The 18,906-nt window shown below is 35.5% G+C and overlaps 4 protein-coding genes across 4 annotated transcripts; 3 read left to right on the forward strand and 1 right to left on the reverse strand.

Annotated features, from left to right (window-relative positions):
- The first annotated feature begins 413 nt into the window (after positions 1-413).
- LOC145219875 (ankyrin repeat domain-containing protein 13D-like) lies at positions 414-5,929 on the forward strand. Its single transcript, XM_080087185.1, has 3 exons — positions 414-2,265; positions 3,044-3,184; positions 3,865-5,929. Exons 1-3 carry the CDS (start codon positions 2,087-2,089, stop codon positions 5,288-5,290), a joined length of 1,746 nt encoding a protein of 581 aa, XP_079943311.1. The 5' UTR covers positions 414-2,086; the 3' UTR covers positions 5,291-5,929.
- A 686-nt stretch (positions 5,930-6,615) lies between these two features.
- Positions 6,616-8,892, forward strand: LOC145219885 (membrane-associated tyrosine- and threonine-specific cdc2-inhibitory kinase-like). Its single transcript, XM_080087191.1, has one exon. It carries the CDS (start codon positions 6,756-6,758, stop codon positions 8,469-8,471), a length of 1,716 nt encoding a protein of 571 aa, XP_079943317.1. The 5' UTR covers positions 6,616-6,755; the 3' UTR covers positions 8,472-8,892.
- A 26-nt stretch (positions 8,893-8,918) lies between these two features.
- Positions 8,919-9,879, forward strand: LOC145219895 (2Fe-2S ferredoxin-like). Its single transcript, XM_080087201.1, has one exon. It carries the CDS (start codon positions 8,921-8,923, stop codon positions 9,467-9,469), a length of 549 nt encoding a protein of 182 aa, XP_079943327.1. The 5' UTR covers positions 8,919-8,920; the 3' UTR covers positions 9,470-9,879.
- Positions 9,868-18,568, reverse strand: LOC145219864 (eukaryotic translation initiation factor 2-alpha kinase 1-like). The gene is made up of 13 exons (XM_080087175.1): positions 18,312-18,568; positions 17,246-17,428; positions 16,861-17,041; positions 16,513-16,618; positions 16,324-16,444; positions 15,526-15,838; positions 14,967-15,228; positions 14,483-14,582; positions 13,891-13,997; positions 13,132-13,341; positions 12,278-12,415; positions 11,444-11,542; positions 9,868-11,165 (listed from the first exon to the last, which is right to left on the reverse strand). Exons 1-13 carry the CDS (start codon positions 18,373-18,375, stop codon positions 11,058-11,060), a joined length of 1,992 nt encoding a protein of 663 aa, XP_079943301.1. The 5' UTR covers positions 18,376-18,568; the 3' UTR covers positions 9,868-11,057.
- Positions 18,569-18,906: the final 338 nt, after the last annotated feature.

Consider the following 18,906-nt stretch of genomic DNA (forward strand, 5'->3'; position numbering starts at 1 on the left):
AATAAAAACTTCAACTTTGAATAGAAAAGCTACGGTTTAAGACTTGCTTTTTAGATCCAACAAAAATAGACTGAAAAACTTGCATTAAAAAGTCAAATTTTAACACTTTAATTACTGAAAGAGAAAAAACAGTATTCAAGTTTAAATTGCGGCGTTAAATTAAATAAAAATCAAGATATTTGAAGACGTACAGTTCTGTTTAGTTTTTTTGCTGCATTGTTGTTTTGAAACTGGCGCATGCGTTTCGCTGCGGGTCATTGCACATCTAATGACCCGTAAAGACATCAATAACGTAATCAAGCGGAACAAATACTTTTTTTATTCAGTCAGTTGTTTGAGCAAAAATTTTTATGTCACATGTTTGAAACATTTTGTGCTTTTATATTTAATAAAATATTTAATCAAACGTTCTATTTGAATTGAACACAACAAAAGCTGCAATGTTAGGTTAGAAACTTTGATCTTAATGAAGATATAATTAACTTCAAAACGAGAATGGCTGGCCAACCGCAAAGTGAGATAAAGTTGGAAATTTGAATAAACTTTTTGAGGACGTAATCCGTTTTTGTTCGACTCAGATCAGCCTATTGTTTATTTTTGCATACACAAACAGCAATAGGGTAATGGTGTTTACATGCTTAAAAAGAGCTGCTACCTGCTATGTTGTCCTTTATTTGAGCTGGCCAACCTGTAAGTACTGTGTCTCCGGTGTGGCCAATCAGTCTGTCCTTATCCGGATTCAGAAAAAAATTTTTTCTCGGGATCCCGATTGAAAAATTTGCCGATTATTTTGTGGGTAATTACTAGGGTTTCTCAAATTTGCCACTCTGGCTTATCCTGGGATGAAAACAACTTAAATCCTGGGATTTTATATGTTCCATTTTCGTTAATTTTATAAAATTTGTTTCTTTGTTTCATTTTTGTTTTTATTTAGCGAACAAAGTGTAAATTCATTATGTTCATAAATCTGCCCTAGAGCTGTCTTTTATATTCCAAGTTAATTGCATCATTTTTTGTTTAATCTTTTTTTAAATTGAAAATATTATCTATAAATTGCAATCGGTTTTCAATTTAGGCTGTTGGTAAGTTCAATATTCAACACATCAGGTTCCACTGGGTTGGGGCAATGCCGCTCAACATAATGGAGCGGGTATCGGGTAAAACACATAAATTGCCAGATTTTTACAAATATTCTATTTGAATAAGCTTGTGTAAAATTAAATTTGTGGTAAAACCTTGTTGTTGCAAAATATGGAATAGAAACTGGTGCAAAAAATAATAGAAAATTCAAAAAATGGACAAGTTGATTTGGCAAGAGCACACATATGTGCTGGAAAAAGCTCCCGGCGTGGGATTTGGGTTTGCTATGAGCGAAGAAAGAGGCAATGTTGGATCCGAATCTGGGGATCCTTCCATCACTATATCGGATGTTGTAAAAGTAGGCCCAGCTGCAGAGAAACTAAAAATCAATGTCTAATATGACACATGCTGTGAGAGAACTGAAAAATACTGGACAAAGTATTGAATTGACCATAAAGCGTAAGTCCAGGCTAAAGTGGGATGAGAGATGCCACCGCCTGGTCGACTTAGCAGAATTAGAATGTGAATTTGACAAATTGAAGAGCAATACTGTGGATTCTTACACTGTTGTACCATTCGCAACAACAGAACTTTTTACCATTCCTGTTTAAATTGTTACAAGAAACCTCGGGAAACCTTTTAATTCACGGAAACCTGAAGGGTGTCACACCTCTGGTTGAAGAGTGCAACTTAAAAAGCAATCAATTTTTGTCCCAGGATTTCTCGGGGAAAAAGAGAAAATATCGGGATATTTGTTTTGCCAAAATTGCCCGGCATTCCGGGAAAGAAACTCTAGTAATTACGTTATTGCAATCGGTTTATTTTCGCTGGAGGCATTTAATTAGCTATGATTATGGTGATTAAAACCATTTGCAATCTTGTTTAACGTAAACACGATTTGGAAATTACGAAAATGAAATTTGTTTTTTCCAGTAAAAAATACATTTTTATGTTTTCAGATTGCTGGATATAGAAATAAAATGTTATTTGCAACAAACACAATATAATGGCAGGGGAAAGTGATTTGTCCGAGTGCTACCCACTCCACTGGATGGTTTGGCATAATCAGTATGAAAAACTGAGGGAGTTACTAAGCAATCCAGAAAAAGACACAGAAAAAAATGATTCTCGAGGAAGAACTGTTCTACATCTCGCTGTTTCATTGGGTCATATTGAATGTGCAAGGTTAGTAGATAGGGAAAAGCTACTTACATTATTTTGTTTTTTTCTTAAATGGTTTTGGCAGGATGCAGACAAAAACAGTTATTTTATCTTTTTTACTTGATGCCTAACAACAAAATGTTTATTAAAACACAAGGGTTACATTTACTTTTAAACCAACATAAAATATATATTTACTGACTAAATGGAATAAATGGTGATTTGTTTTGTAAACAATACACCTGTATATCATTTATCAAAATATAATTTGTTTCCAGTTTGCATTTAAGAAAGCATGTGGGTGTTTAATTTAATCTCAATGAGTTAAGATAGTTAGATTTAGGCCTCTAAAGATGCCCTAACAATCGTTGTGCCACAAAAAGATGCTAGACCTGTCACAATATTACCATATCCTAACAATCATTTTTTAAAACAACCTTTTATTCATGAATTAACCATTGCAATAGCTGATGGACAATTTTACTGACTGTCCTAATTATACCAAACACATATATCTCTTGATATAGTATAAATCACGATGTGGTTTTTGTGTATTTAGATTTGGTTTTGAGGTGGGACACTATTTTTAAAACTGTTGTAAGTGTAACATGATTGAGAAAAGGTTGCAGATGACTTATCTAAAGTATGCATAAACAGCTCTATAGCATAAATCAAGAAAGTGACAATAAACTGAATCATAGCTGGAATTGTGTGATTTCAAGGATTTCAGTCCTCGGTCTATCTCAGATATTATAACCAAATGACATTACTGCGACACCATAAAAAATAATTTTCTGGATAGGTTACTCCTTCACAATGGAGCCAACGTCCTTGCGGAGAACAAAGATGGATGGTCCGTGTTGCATGAAGCTATCAGTACTGGTGATCCAGAAATGGTCGCACTCATTCTTCAGTTTCGAGATTATCGACAAGCTTGCATACGGTATAGTAAAATATTTACCCTAGGCCATATGAAGAGGAAGTGACAGTGTATATTTCCTGCCAGCTTTATGACATTATATGTATATTTTGCTTTTCCTACCCTTGCAGTGTTTCGATTGATTAATGCGAATCATAAAAGTAATATACATTGTGCAACTATAAAAGTTGTAAGAGTAAGAAAAAACTTTGCCACTGGAATCAAGTTATTAGTGCAAAATCCATGTTCTATACATATATATTTATTGTATACAAAGGCATTTTTTGCCCCTCTTTGTAGTATGTATGTAATTGATTACATATATGATGCATGTTAGGCATGTGAGAGAATACTTTCTCAAATGTTATCTTAGATTAAATTATGATATTATAACATTACCAAACCCTCACCCAACCCCAAAGGCCCTAACGGCACTTTTGTAGGTCTACAAAATTTTTGCATCAATTATATTTTTAATCATAAACTTACCTGCCAAAGAACTTGTGTATATAGAATACATTATGCAGCAGTTTCAACAATCTCTGTTGTCATCATCAGTGTAGGTATTCTGTATACACAAGTTCTTCAGTTATGTTTAGGATTAAATTACTCTTCAAGTCTGTGTATAGTGTTCCTAAGTATATTTCTGTTCATTAAAACTGTGTTCAACATACTGTTTTAACAAATATACTGTTTTTTCACAGATTAGAAGCAGTCCCCAAACTTTTAAGCGAACTTAGAAACTCTCCTGATTTTTATGTTGAAATGAAGTGGGAATTTAACAGTTGGATTCCACTTCTTTCCAAAGTCTGTCCCAGTGACGTTTGCAAGATATGGAAAAAGGGATCCTGCATTCGTGTTGATACAACTCTACTAGGCTTCGAAAACATGACATGGAAGCGAGGAGACCGAAGTTTTGTGTTTAAGGGATGTGACCAGGGGGCGACACTTCTTGATATCAATCATGATTCCAAGGAAGTGATAGAAGAAGTCCTGTTTGATGACAATGTTTTGTCGTTTGACATGTTTACGCCAAGCCAGGATGTTATCCTACATAGACTTACCCATCCGGTTGTATGCACCCATTTAAATGTGGACACTATACAACTGGAAGTAAGCACTTATGGATTTTTAGGCTGGCGTAGTGACCGACATGAAACTGTCAATGGATACAAGGCAGCTGTTCATTCAGCGTCAAATGTTGAGATTGTTACAAAAACTCGGGCAGAACATGTCGATGACAAGAACTCCAAAAAGTCAGAAAACAACAGCATAGCATCTCGTTTTTTAAAGTCGTTTTCAGGGTTTTCTCTGGACCACAATGCAACATCATCACAGACCAGTGAACCTAATGAGCATGCAACAGCCGGTAATCCTGAGGGCTTATCACCAGAGCAGTATTTCAGTGACAACCAAGACAAGACTGTTGACATTGGCAGACCAAAGGAGACTACAGTAAAAATCCAAAAGTTTAAGGGATGTTTATGGATGTGCAAAGAATTTCCCTTATCGCTGACTCAGCAAGTCTTACCAATTATTGACCTTATGTCCACCACGAGTCCACATTTCAGGAAACTTGGTGACTTCATTAAAATGAAGCTGCCAGCAGGGTTTCCTGTAAAGATCGAGATCCCCGTGTTTCATGTCCTGAATGCTTGTGTCACATTTGATAACATTAATGGGAAAAAGAGTTCTGAAGTTAAAGCAGTTCCGTTTGTATCTGAAATGCAGCCGGAGGGTCCTGAAGGTGCTCCTTTGGAAGTCATCGTGGAAGAAGAATGCTTTGAGGCACCGGTGGGGTATCAAGTCATGAGCATTTCTTCCAACAAGACGCCAGGACCTCGTGTGGATGAAGATGAAAGACTCCTCCAGTTAGCGATACAGCAGAGTCTTATGATGCAGGAGGGCACTGAAGAGGAGCAGGTCACTCTTATGGAAGCACTGAGCAACTCTTCTCCGGGTAGCAACAGAAATCGCAACCACAGTCCATTGCCACCTCTTCCTCATGAAGATGAGTTTCAAAAAGCTTTAAGGTTGTCGGCCCTTGAGGCGGACAAGTATAAAGCTCTTGAAGAGCAAGAAAATGAAGAACTACGTAAAGCATTGGAACTTTCAATGCTCGACAAATGATTTCAACCAAACCTGTTATGTTGCTTGTTGTCGTATGTCCCAGATTTATTTATTGTTATTGTGTGTTGTCCATTCTGTGAGTTTAGATAATTATGCTAAAACGTTTTATGGTGTATCGTGTTTCATCAGTCCTTTTTAGAATGAGATTGCAGTGTCGTTTTTCAAAAACATGTTGGTCCTTTTCAAATTTTTTTTTCTTGAGCTATTTCACTTTCACGACTTTTGACCATAACCTAAACTACCAATCTGTTAAAACTTTGTTTATTGCATTGCATTTCCAGCATAAATCTAATCACTTGTTTACTTCAATCTTTTAGTAACCTCTTAATATGCTTTGCTAAATTTATTATCAGTATAAAAACTTAAAAATCATTGATGGCTTTTATAAGTCACAGGTCGTTTTAAAATGTAGGGGCCATTTTGTTTGAATTTGCTATGGTTGACTGCATTAATCGTGCTTGAAACCCACTGAATAAGTCTTTAGTAGATGATACTTTATGGACACATGCAAGTTCGATGTTTTTGATTCTGCACTGTAAAGTTTAGGCTGCCTCTTCAAACTGGTGTTTGATTGTGTTGTTTTTTGTCCTGTTGATCCCACAGGTTCCATAAATTTAATAAAGTTCACTTGGTTCCCAATGTTCACTTGTGTATAGAGGAAAAGCGAATTTGCTTTTTGTTAGAGAAAGACAAAACGTCAGATTTGGAAGGTAAACTTAGGAAACAGAAGACAACTAGAAAAACAGGGCGAAGCAGAAAAAGTACGCCCAAAAATTGTTTCTACTAATCGCGTTTTAAGCAAATATATTTTTGTCACATTTCAAACACGGCCAACTTTTGAAAAATAGGTAGGAGCGTTAAAAAAGCAAAAAGTTCAAATGTACACAGAAATCGGCAATGCTTTTCGGTCGTGTAAAGATCTGGCGCGGAAATATTTTTTGGCGCGAAAGAGCTTCAAGACCAAACCCTTTATTAAGCATTAATGAAACAAAAAGGCATTACTTATATTTGCTCAAAATATACACAAAACTGTATTATTTATACCGGACGGTTTACAAAACGTTTTTTTGAAGCACAAGTATGTGAATAAAGTGGGAAATAATTCGGTTTGTTTTACGGTTTCGGTTGACTGCGCTTCCCGCAATCACGTGTGTTAATATTTTGTTTTGTGCTCAAATTTCATGAGCTGTTGCAATTTCTTGCAAAGTTTGAAAAGCGCTAAGGTTGTAAGCTTTGCCGCACAGGAAAAGAAAAGATAGCATATTTGAAAAAAATCTCAAGAATGATATACTAAGTGCTTGTAAGAACTCTGTATACAATTTATAGAACTTTTTGATCAAACATTTTTGGTGCTTTGTTAACAGTTCACGCTTGAAATTATGTTTTAAGGTAGCTAGAGGGTATGCGTAGTGACGAATGATCGTGCCTAAAAAGTGACAGGGCTTGTCCTTTTCGTGTGTGTGTGATGTACAATATGGTTACACCAGGAAAGCACGTTTTGTTTGACAACCGCAACCCTCTTGCCTCGTCAACGCCGTCAGAAAAACTGAACCGATCAAGGCCTTTGCCAAAGTTCATCCAAAATGACAAGCATCACCTATTCCACTTCAAGAAAATTCAACCTGGAATTGATAAAGCATTGCAGCCACGTTCTCCTGTTAAAAGTGCACCACCTGTAAGTCGTGTTTTCCCACACAGAAGTTGGGCCCCCGAAAAGGCACATGCAGTATCTTTTCGTGTTGCTGATGAACCAACTGGGAATTCAACAATGTTTAGTCGCTTTTACAACTCTGACAGCTCTGAGTTGTATTTTGAACAATGTTTTATCATTGAAAAGAAGATCGGTGAAGGTTCATTTGGGGAAGTCATGCAGGTACGAAGCCGGGACAATTCTGAAAGGTACGCTGTCAAACGATCACGAGAAAAGTTCCGAAGCGAGGCAGACCGCAAGCGCAAACTGGATGAAGTGAAAAAACATGAGCAACTACCGAGTCATCCAAACTGTGTCAAGTTCATCAAAGCCTGGGAAGAAAAACACAGGCTGTACATCCAAACTGAACTTTGCCGGATGAGTTTGCAGAGTTACATGGAAGCACAGCAAAGTATTCCAATACAACTGATTTGGAAGTATTTCATAGATCTGCTGAAGGGTCTTTACCACATTCATAGCCATGGCTTCATTCATTTTGATGTGAAACCTGCCAATATTTTTGTCACCGAAAACGGCTCCTGCAAGATTGGGGACTACGGATTAGTGGTTGATCGGTCAAGTGATGATATTGATGATGCAAGGGAGGGAGATAATAAATATATGGCACCAGAGCTCCTTGAAGGTGTCTTCTCCGACAAGGCTGACGTCTTCAGTCTTGGCATTGCGATTTTAGAAATCTCCTGTAACCTAGATTTGCCATCAAGTGGATTATCATGGCAGCTGCTTCGTCAAGGCTACATACCTCCAGAATGTGCAAGCAAAATGCCAACAGACTTGTGTGCCATGGTACGCTGGCTTATGACACCGGACTATAAGGAAAGACCAAGTGTAGGTCAGGTTCTGCAGCATCCTGTTGTGTTGGCTTATAAACAAAAACTGGTGCCTTTAGACTTCTTTCATCAGAGATTTGAAGCTCTACACAGAGTGATTTGCATGCTTATATGCTTCTGCTTATCATTTCTTGCCATTCCTTGGGAGTATTGTCGGAAAAAGATATCTCTGCCAAGAGCTGTTTCTGACAAAAGCATTCATCAAGATCTAAAAGCATGGGATTCCAGCAATTCTACTGTCAGCTCAATAGAGGGTGATTATATTAACGATTTGCTGGAGCATGTTGATCACAACCGAAGCAACATGTTTTTGACGCCTGACGTTCACAATCGCAGTTATTCATGTTTCACGCCAACGCCTCGAAACTCATCCCCGCTTGCTAATAGAGCACCAAGACCAAATCAAGACTCGCCAGATATAAGTCCTTTAAGCCACAGCAAGCACAGAGTAGCCAAGAAAGCATCAATGGCTCAAAGCATGTCAGATGATTTTGAATTCTTTTTGTCGGACAATAGCGAAAATGAACATTCGTCAGATACGGACGAAGCTTATCGCGAAAAACTAATTTGTTCGAAACCTAGAAATTTGTTGGACATGCTTAATGAGGTTTCAGATTCAGACACTTCAAATACCGGTTAATATTGCGTTTCTATTTTATGTACTGCATAATATTTTTTAAAGTGCAATGTATTAAGTGTTGTTTGCAGCATAAAGTAAATTGACTGTAACAATAGGTAAAAACGATTATCTTTTATAACTACGAAGGTACATGTAAGGAAATATTGATATACATTTCATATGACTTGCGACCTTTCTTTCAAACGTTGTTTAGAAATCTGAAAGCCTGGTGTTTTAGCTCAAAATTTTAGCAGAAGTCGTGCTGCCTAGTGATAGAACGTAACTGCCATTTGTTCACATGAGGTGTATTAAGGTTTTTACTGCTGTTTTTTAAAGTTCATTAGTAAGAAATGCCCTGTTTCTGGTGTGCGCTCATTTTTTTGTTGCAACAGCTTTATGTTTAGTTCGTGAAAAAGTCTCAACATTTGTTATAACTTTGCAGGGTTTTTAGGGTGTTTAAATGCTTGGCCATGATTCGAAGAATTTGTAGTAGGTTTTTGGCCAACTCTTCAAAGTGGGTTGACAATATCGCCACATGCCAAAGAAAGTTTGCTGTATCACGCCATGGGAAAGTGTTCGAACAAACACATCATGGACATATGAGACAGACTTTTTGTCTTGCGAAGCAATTTCAAAGACAATTTTCAAGCTCGAATTCAAATGATGAGACTGTTCAAATTACATACGTTGACAGAGAAGGGGAGCCACAAGTAATTAATGGAAAAGTTGGAGACAATGTTATGTATCTTGCACAACGGCATGATTTAGACGTCGAAGGCGCTTGTGAGGCGTCACTGGCATGCTGCACCTGTCACGTTTATGTGGAAAAGTTTTTCGATAAACTTGGTGAAATTGATGAAGAAGAGGAGGACATGTTAGATCTGGCTCCATTTTTGCAGGAAAACTCTCGCTTATCCTGTCAGATTATTCTCTCTAAAGAACTAGACGGGATCGTGGTCAGGTTGCCATCTGCAACCAGGAACTTTTATGTTGACGGACATAAACCGAAACCACACTGACGTGAGTTTACCACATTCTTTAGGTCATTCTTCAAATATTGCTAGAACGAAATCACCTCTTATTCTAAATTTGTTACACGTTCAGTTTGTGCTTGTTTTAACCAAATAGAAATCATGGCATATTTTATGATGCCCCTGACTGCAGTAATTCATGGTTGTACACAAACCAGTTTACAGAATGCAAACAATTTGGTTAAGCGTAAAGGCTAATGTGAAGGTTTAAGATCTTAACAAGGGGTGTGTAAAATGGCCAGAAATCAATGTATTCAAGCTTTTTGGGCACTTCGTACTTTCAGCCATGCTATCATCATACATCTGTTGGAACTTTATGTGGTGCGTTTTTCAAGTCAAGAATTGACAACTGTCTGTCTAATGTTATAATTAGCAAATACAAATCATTGCTTTGACAAGTTTATTTCTACGAAAAATGCAACGAAGATATTTTGCAATAAATTTATGCAATTTTGTAACATGCATAATACAGAGGCAAGACATAACGTATTTTTGTCAAATGGTAAGAAGTGCAAAATTATAAGTAGTCTTTTTTGAACAATGAGGACATAAATGACCCCATAGGGGCATGTTTTTTAAGGCCACAAAAACTATAATACACTGGTCTGAAGTTGAATATTCTAGTCGAAAATACAAGATCTTTTAATTGCTGAAATTGTTACATGTAAGTTACAAGTACAGTCATGGCATAACAAAGAAGTTTAATAAAAGAACTAAAAATAACGTCCAAATTAGAAATAAAGACCACCTGGAGCTTACAAAATACGAAAAATTGTGGATTTTCACAATAAATTTAGTTTGATAAACCCATGCATAAAACAACATGAAGTATTTTACGAAATGAACTTTTGTTTTTTCAAATGCTAGCTGGATTGCAACAATTTAAATTGAATTGTGGGCGTTTTGGAAACTGTTTCCAAAGGTGTTTTTTTGCGAGGAGTTACAATTTTAAAAGTCACTCAGTGCTTGGCAAAAAAACAAGAATATAATTCCTAATAAAATTAGAAAATTTCATTGACAGAAATTTTTTCGTTTTTTCAGCTCCTCCACACTTACAAATAATTAAACGTTTTCGTCAAAAGTACAAGTAATCAATGAATGAGGAATCATGTTTCGTTCAGTAAAATTGAAAACATATAAAACGCAATACAAAGTGTGCAAACAAAAAATGGAACTCTATCATCCAAATCTGTGCTCCAAGACAGGTTAACTTTTTAACCCTATTTTACAACATCAAACTCAAGTAGTGTCAAATTTTATGTTGTGCCTGCTTTTTTGTAATATTAGCAATAGCTTTACTGCATATCCAATTGAAAGCCTAATACTTCTAGTAGTTTGTGATTTTGATTATTTTGATTGATTTTGGCATATTTATTTAAAACATATTTATTTGTGCTGAATGTTTAGAAATGTTTGAGCACTCGTACTTAAAACACTTGAAACTTTGAACAACACACACACCAGCATTTCTCCTCAAAGCATCACCAGGCAAATAGCAACCACCTATTTTCTTGGCAAACTCTTATCAATATGACGTACAGCAGCATTTTCCACAATCTTGCTTACTGTGTCACTTTCAATCGCAACTTAGGCCATGTTGCTTAAGCTTTTGCTCGCAAAGTTCAAGCCTTTTTCGCAGCAATTCATTTTCCTCTTTAAGGTTGGCGAACTGGTCAAAAAAAACCTGCAAAATCAAACAGGGTTTGTTTTGGTTTGTAGAACACCATGCAATTAAAACTAGAAAGGTGACTTGACTATGTATTTTGATTTTTTATATTCTACCTGCTGTTTACCAATTTAGTGACAGAATTGTTCTTGCAAGCAGAAACAAAGGGGCCCAATGTATGTGTTTACATGAAGGGCAAATTGGTAGAAAGTATCAACCCTAACTTTTGTCCACATTTGAAGTTAGTTTTTAAGGGCTTGATAGGTAAATGCAATATCAAGCAATTGCACACATACCTCTGTTGTGCTGATTTGAAATATGTCTGAGTCCAAGACTTGCTGAGCTGTGGGTCGCATTGAAGGGTCATGAGTTAGAAGGGACTTCAATGTAGGAACCTGATGAGTAAACATATGCATAACATATTTGAACAAACTCAGTGATGTTATTTAACAATGTCAATGGCGGCACTTGTTAAATAAATTTAAGGGATTTAGACTGCACATTGTGCATTGTTTGCATGTATTTAACACCCAAGAAAGTCTATGCTGTGCTTAAATCAATGTTTGCTGCTCCAAATTCAGGGCATGTCTCACAGAGTTCTTACTATATGTTGGTACTTGAAGCTTTTTTTCCCAGATAGGATGTAATTTTTTGATTTTTTAACAAGATTGAGCATAATTTAAAAAACATATTGTCTTCATTTCATAGTTTTAGAACTAAAATGTTTTCTTAGGAACACTATGCACGGACTTGAAAAGTAGTTTAATCATAAACATTACTGCCAAGGCTTTATATACCGTGTTCCACAGCTTGATTGAAAACATGTACTGATGATGACAACAGAGATTGTCGAAACGTCTACACGATGTATTCTATATACACCACTCCTTGGCAGTAATGTTTATGATTAAAATGTTTCCAATTTTGTTTCTTTTTTGTGCAAAATGAAACAAAGTTATTTAATGAATATTGCATTAAAACCTGAAATTTTTTTGAAATTTGCTCAATAATTCAGGATGTTAAGAAGAATATAACTGAGCACAAAGGATCAAAAATAGCAGCGCTCAGTACCAAATATTTGAGTACTGACTGGGTCTGACACATGATTGTACTTACAAGGGCATACTTACATATTTCGGCCATCTTTGTGCAAATTCTTCAGGAATAGATTCCTGCCTAAGCTCAGAAATCGACTGAACTCTTTCATGTTGTGTTTGGATGGGCCACAATAATTCGTACAGCACAATACCAACTGCATACAAATCAGCCTAGAAATATTCATGAAATTTTGAACATCATCCAAAAACCTAACAGAAAAACCTCTGATTTTAGGACTTATGTATGTATTGTAAGCTGAGGCTTATGAAGTTTTTTACCAATGGTTTGTGCGGCTTACAACCGAGGACGGCTTACATTTTAATTTGTACTGATACTATTTCTACAGTCCTACTAAAAATCATGTACATGCACAGATTCTACAGCGATATACATTCTGTTGGGTACACTTATCAACGTGACTAACCAATATAGGCAAATAGTTATACGATGGAACAGAAGAAAGGTGTATTGTGAAACAATAGTATCTGGCATCCCAGAGGGCGCCTTACAATCGCGAGTGGCTTATATATAATCAAGTAAATACGGTTTGCAAGTTTTCCTTGTTTAGTTTGCTGATAAATCAAAGGATGAAACATGTACTTTGTCACAGCAGTGTTTCTCAACTATTTGGGGTCTCAAACTATATTTGCCTCAGCATAATCTTTCATAAACAAAATATAATAATTTAACCAGCATAAAGTTTAGAAAAGTATTTTTGTACATTGCAAGGTGGTTACAAACTTACAAAAAACATTTCTATGAACATTGGATTGAAAAGCACTGTATTAGACGATTACATTTAATCTGACTATCTTGAATCAGTTTTTCAACTATAAAGTAGCCCTGTCCTTAGTTTTCAAACAAATGCTTTTAATCGACTACAAACCTTTGTATTGTAACTTCCACCTTCTAGCTGTTCAGGTGCGGCATAAATCATTGTACCGACTCCTGTGGTTTGTTCAGTTTCCATAAAGTTATTAACGTCCTCGAGTGGTGAGAGATACAGCGAGTTTTGCTTCGCCAGCGCTGCTCGGGCAAGACCGAAATCACCAAGCAATACATGAGGTCTGCTGCCGTTCAGCAAAATGTTGCGTGGCTGTCGAGGCAAACAAATGTCACAAACCCTGTTAACATATTGTTCATAACCCTTGTTTATGAAGCATATCGTACGAACACTGGAACTGTTGCAATAGTATCAAATTTTTGATATTTAAAAAAAATTTAAGCGTTTGATTCTATCCATGGGTAAAATAATTTACAAATGTATTGTCAACCTGTGGCACTAGATCTAGATGAAAAATTTTGTTAATTTTGAAACTTAAATTTGTTACGATTATTGTTAATTTAGCAACAAGGTAATCTTTTTGTTAACCTGTCCAAATGAATGTTTGAATAACGAAACTGAAGACTACTGTTTGTTTTGTGGTTTAGCATTGTGACCATTTTAATGGTTTTGAGGCAGTAACAGGGTAATGACAACCTAATCAAATATTTGCAAGGTTTGCCATTTTGTCCTGAAGCAGTAATTTAGGCTTTTTACTACTTATACCTACTGCTATAAACATAGGTTGCTACTTATTAGGTTGTTACTTGATTATGTTTTGTCAGAAATAGATAAACCATAAACAAGTGTGTTGCATAATACCTTTACATCACGATGCATAATGTCTTTGGAATGTATATAAGCAAGAGCTTGGAGAATTTGCCTCAAAATGTCCAATGAGGTAATCTCGTCAACCACAGAACATAGATCTGACACAAAAAATAATATTTTCACTTACAGAAGTGAGATGAAAATGCCTTTTCACCAATTCCAAGCATGTTGTGTGGTGGATTTCTTAATGCCTAGGGCTTAATGAAGAGGCAAACCATTTGTTAATGTGATGTTTCGTTATATGATATACATTCAGCCAGTGGTGGGATTTAAATTTTTTGTCAGCCGGTTCTATCACAAAAGTCATATTTTTCAGCCGGTTCTGTTACAAAAGTCATATTTTTCAGCCGGTTCTGTTACAAAAAGTTTATTGACAGTAACAAGTAATGCTAACCAGTTCGCCGATCTCAAAAAAATTTGTGACGCGGTTCTATAGAACCGGTGCGGACCAGCTGAATCCCACCACTGCATTCAGCCATTAATTAAGCTTGCTAAATTTGGCCAAATGATGCCCTAGGCTTTGGGCCTTGTGACTTTTTGTCAGTTTAGGAGAAAATTCCTAATATTTATTTACTGCTATTACCTTGATTTGCATTTGTTGAGCATTTGCGGTTTCTCTCTTGGAGCCACGATGTAAGAGACATCTCACAAAGTTGCATTTGTATGTAGAGGACAATTTCGTCCTAAAAAGTTAAATGTAGAATTGCCGAATTTTAATGGTTAAGAGTGTTTTGGTTTATGCACACAAAAAGCTTTGGGTCAAACAGTAATTGCAGCACTTCAGCTTGTTTGCAATTATCCAAAAATGAACCATGTACAGTAAACGGCTTTAACTAAACTACATTGGTTAATAAAGGTCTTCACATAATCCAGACAAATTTGTTGGTCTAAATGGGATACAGTAGCTATTAAATACTTTTAATGATGACCAATTTTTTAAACCTTTGCAATTAGGTGCAAGCATAATACAAACATAAATAATTATTTCTAAACATTGCTAGATCAGGACAAGATTTAGTTATATCAGCATTTATTCAGTAATCAATGACAAATTTTAGAGCATCTACCTTTGGCAGTAACACAGGAGGTAGCGGTCGGTCAGGAAAATTGTTAAAAGGATTCTCTGCAACGTCTTGCAAGTTGCTGTACGACTGGACACGAAGTCTATTTGATGATTGTGACCAAGCATGTGGGGTTGATGGGGACATCAGTATTACGCTCTGTACACGACGCATACCGGCGTTCCTTACACCATGGGTGTAAATGACTTTGTCAGGACTACCTGGCAAGTCACCATCTGTTTCTGACATCTTTAACTGTAAGCCATCACTGCAACAAAACAAGGTCTTATAGCGGGTTTCACAGTCTGAAGTCAATAGTCCGCAACCACCCTAAGCACAAACAAAACTATTTTTGACCCTAGTTTTTAGTTTAATTTTTTTTTATTATAATAAACCTTGCAGCTTTATTTAAAAGCAAGAACTTTTCATCTTGTATAGCAATTACCAATCTTCAGCAATGCATTAATGCTATTTAAAACACAAAAAATACCTTTATTTCTGTCAAGAACTAATTTCATGTTAATGCAGAGTACATAAAATGTCACATAAGATTAGTCATAAATACCTAAAGCTGTCATCTTGAGAATAACTTGACATTTTGGAACTGCCATCACTGTCGCTACTATCAGATGAATCATTCCAAAACTTGCCACGGTGAGAAAGATTAAGAGATGAGAGGCTTGAACCAATTTTGGAGTTCTCTCTTGAAGTCTTGAACTCAAATCCAAGGGAATTGTTTAAATTTGAAGCACCTAATCCACTAGCTGTATGCTTGCTAGGTAAAGAGGAATTGCTGCACGAGAAATCATCTTCTTGCATAACTTGGTGATGTTCCATCCATGCATAGTGATATCGCACAATGTTAGTTTGTTGCATAGCTGAACATGGCAGTATGTGTAAGTTTTGTGTTTTGCTACATGTACATACTTTTTTTTTCTTTTTTTGTGTGCAGCAAACTGCTCATGAATTGTTACAAGTATATTACTTTGTCTGTGGGGCTTTTAAACTAAAAATAAAGAAAAGCCTGTGTAGCATAGCAAACCCTGTACATAAAAATTAAATTAAAGAACTGTCTTACCAAATCACATCAAAGCCCAAATTTACAATTGCGTTTAAAGTTATTCTTCTGTTGAACTTAGATGACCATTTTGTTGAAAAAAAATATTGCACCTAACCAACTAATCCAAGATAAAATACAGTCATGACATTACTTGTGTGATTAATACCATTCATGACCACTGCAGGTCACACACAAAATCCCCTTGCCAAGAAGTAAACAAAAATATTCTCTTTGCCAACCATTGCCAGAAAAAGCTTGAAAATGGACTTGGTTTCAAACAGATTTGTTCGAGCATCAATTCACCTGCAAGTGATTGTACTTCTCTTCTTATTCTGTCAATATGGGAACGACAGTTTTGTTCCCCTTTGTCTTTGATATGGACTTTTTTGATAGCATATTCCTGCCCGTCGATTCGATTCCTAACCTGTGCAAAACAAATTACAAACTCTTAAATGACTTTCTGCTAAAATAAAATCTATATGTGTGACTTACTTTAAAAACTGTTCCATATGCACCCCTTCCTAAACCGCAAATCTCTTCATATTCTTCTAAATATCGGGATGCTTTGAGATCAAACACACCACTTCCAAATTTCCTTCTGTAAAATCATTTGATGAGTATTTTTGACCAATGTTGTTGCTTAAAGTGTACAAACCAACATAAAAAATGCATCTTTATTTAAAAAAAAAATTTGTAAATTGTGGTCACATACAAGGCTTTGAGTTTCAACATAATTTGATGATTTATTTGTTTAATTTTGTTTAGCAATAGTTTTAGTTAAATAGTTGAAATAAAATAGCTTGATGGTAAAAATTTTAGGTTGGTACATTATTAATTTACTTTTGTTTGTCATTAAAAACTTCGCTAGTTGAAGGAAGGGGAAGTTTTGAATCGAACGATGATAGGGAAGATTTTATCAGCGAATAAAATGATGTTTTGTATTGATGTCGGATTGAAGCGTAGTCCTCACGATATGCCACTGGTGATATTATTTCCAGTCTTTCCAGCTGTTTACATATCACTGAAAAAACACATGTGATTACATAAGATAATGTAATTCATTTACAACTTTAATTCCACCAGAATTATTTTTTTACAAATTAAATTCAAAAGATTCAGAAATTTATAAAAGCATTGGCCCAATTCATCAATTTATATATGTTGTGAAACTATATGCATTGGAAATATATTTTGGGATATCATATTTTAATTCAGTGATTGTTACCTTTAAATAGTTCCTGAGCTTTTTCTTGATCTTCTTCATATAAACTGCACAAATGTTCCAGTAGTGATCCGAGCATTACACTTTGTGGCAAGAGTGTTGGAAAAGAAGTAGATTTCTTTTTTGGAACACATGCCTTGTTTGAATTTATCCCATTGCCCGTTGATTCCAAATCCAGGCCAGTTTCTATACAAACAAATGATTTTAAATTGAGCATTAAACCGATCGTAAATCACTTTTGATTTCAAAGCAGTAGGATGGGACAGCAATGTCTCAACAACAATTTACAAGGGAACACAGTGTTATTTGAACAAACTGTGCTGTTTCAGTTAAAATTTTTAATGGTAAAATTCAATCCAGTTAAAAAAAAATTGATAAAAATTTGGGTCATATATAAAAAAGTTAAGCACTTGCATAATCAGTATCCAACAACCTACATCAATATTTTGATGTATATTGTTATCATTTTTATCCTGTTCAAATAAGCACTTCAAAAATTACCCTCAAATTAACTCCAATTTCTGACATCACATTCAAGGTAAATTTTTACTCCAAAATGCCCTCTGTTCACATTTTAGCCTAATGTCCAAGCATTTAAACTTTCAACAAACAAAACAACACAACCTTGTTACATCACAAAATAAATTGCATTTGTCAGCAGTCAACAAGTTTTTAATGACTGTTGCTGTTTGCAACTTTGCATGTTGTTAAAGTTTCTACCAACAAATTTTTAAAACACTTTGCGCCTGTAAAGCCACAAAGGTTGTGAGGAGAGCATCCGGTAAAATTTACCCACTGTGTTTTTGAAATTAACCCACCAAATTTACTTGGGTAAATTTGAAAAATTTGTTTACTCCATTTGCCATTTTTCTTTTTCTCTTTTCCATCAAAACGGGGTAATTTTTCGTAATTTACCTTGGTTAATTAGTGCACGTAAACAGGCTAATTGTTCGAAGAGATGTTCAGGATTTGGCAAACAATCGCTGCATTTATATTGCAAGGTAAAAACTCAAAATGGTCATACTGACAGACCACTTACAAACATAAAAACATAAAAAAATATACTTGCCATCCAGTACACAAATTGGTTTTGCGCTGGGAATTACAAATTCATACGACGTCCCACTTGCCATTATGCTTCAAAATCAGGTTCGAAACAGCAAAGGGTTTGATAACGGTGTCAATATTCCAGAACTTTCCAACCACGTTTCGTTTTTTGCATTCTGGAAGACTAGCAGTTCGACCGGTACACGTTCGTTTTCCTAACATGTAACATCCTAATCAACAAAATAAAAAACCAAAAAAATTACAAAGTTCTGCTCTTTACGCTTGAGTAGTTGTAAGAAAAAATAGAACAGCTGATGTGATGTCACAATGGCATGAAATGTTGCTTCAAAATTTTAATACATTTGTTTAATAAAAATTGAAATTTACACACAACTGCATGTTTATGTGACCATTAAATAATGCCATGTATGCCGACAATCGAACTATTAAACCATTAATTTGACAAATTTCTCTCCAAATAATTCATTAGTAGCGTTAAAAAATCAATCTAAGAAAAATTGATGCGTTGGTCTTCAAAGACAACAATTTTAACATTTTCAGGGTAATTTCATTGTTTTAGGTTGCTTTGCATCAGATTTGAGATATTTTTTTTCAAA

This window comes from Phallusia mammillata, chromosome 1, assembly GCF_965637545.1.
Source record: "Phallusia mammillata chromosome 1, kaPhaMamm4.hap1.1, whole genome shotgun sequence".
NCBI lineage: Eukaryota > Metazoa > Chordata > Ascidiacea > Phlebobranchia > Ascidiidae > Phallusia > Phallusia mammillata.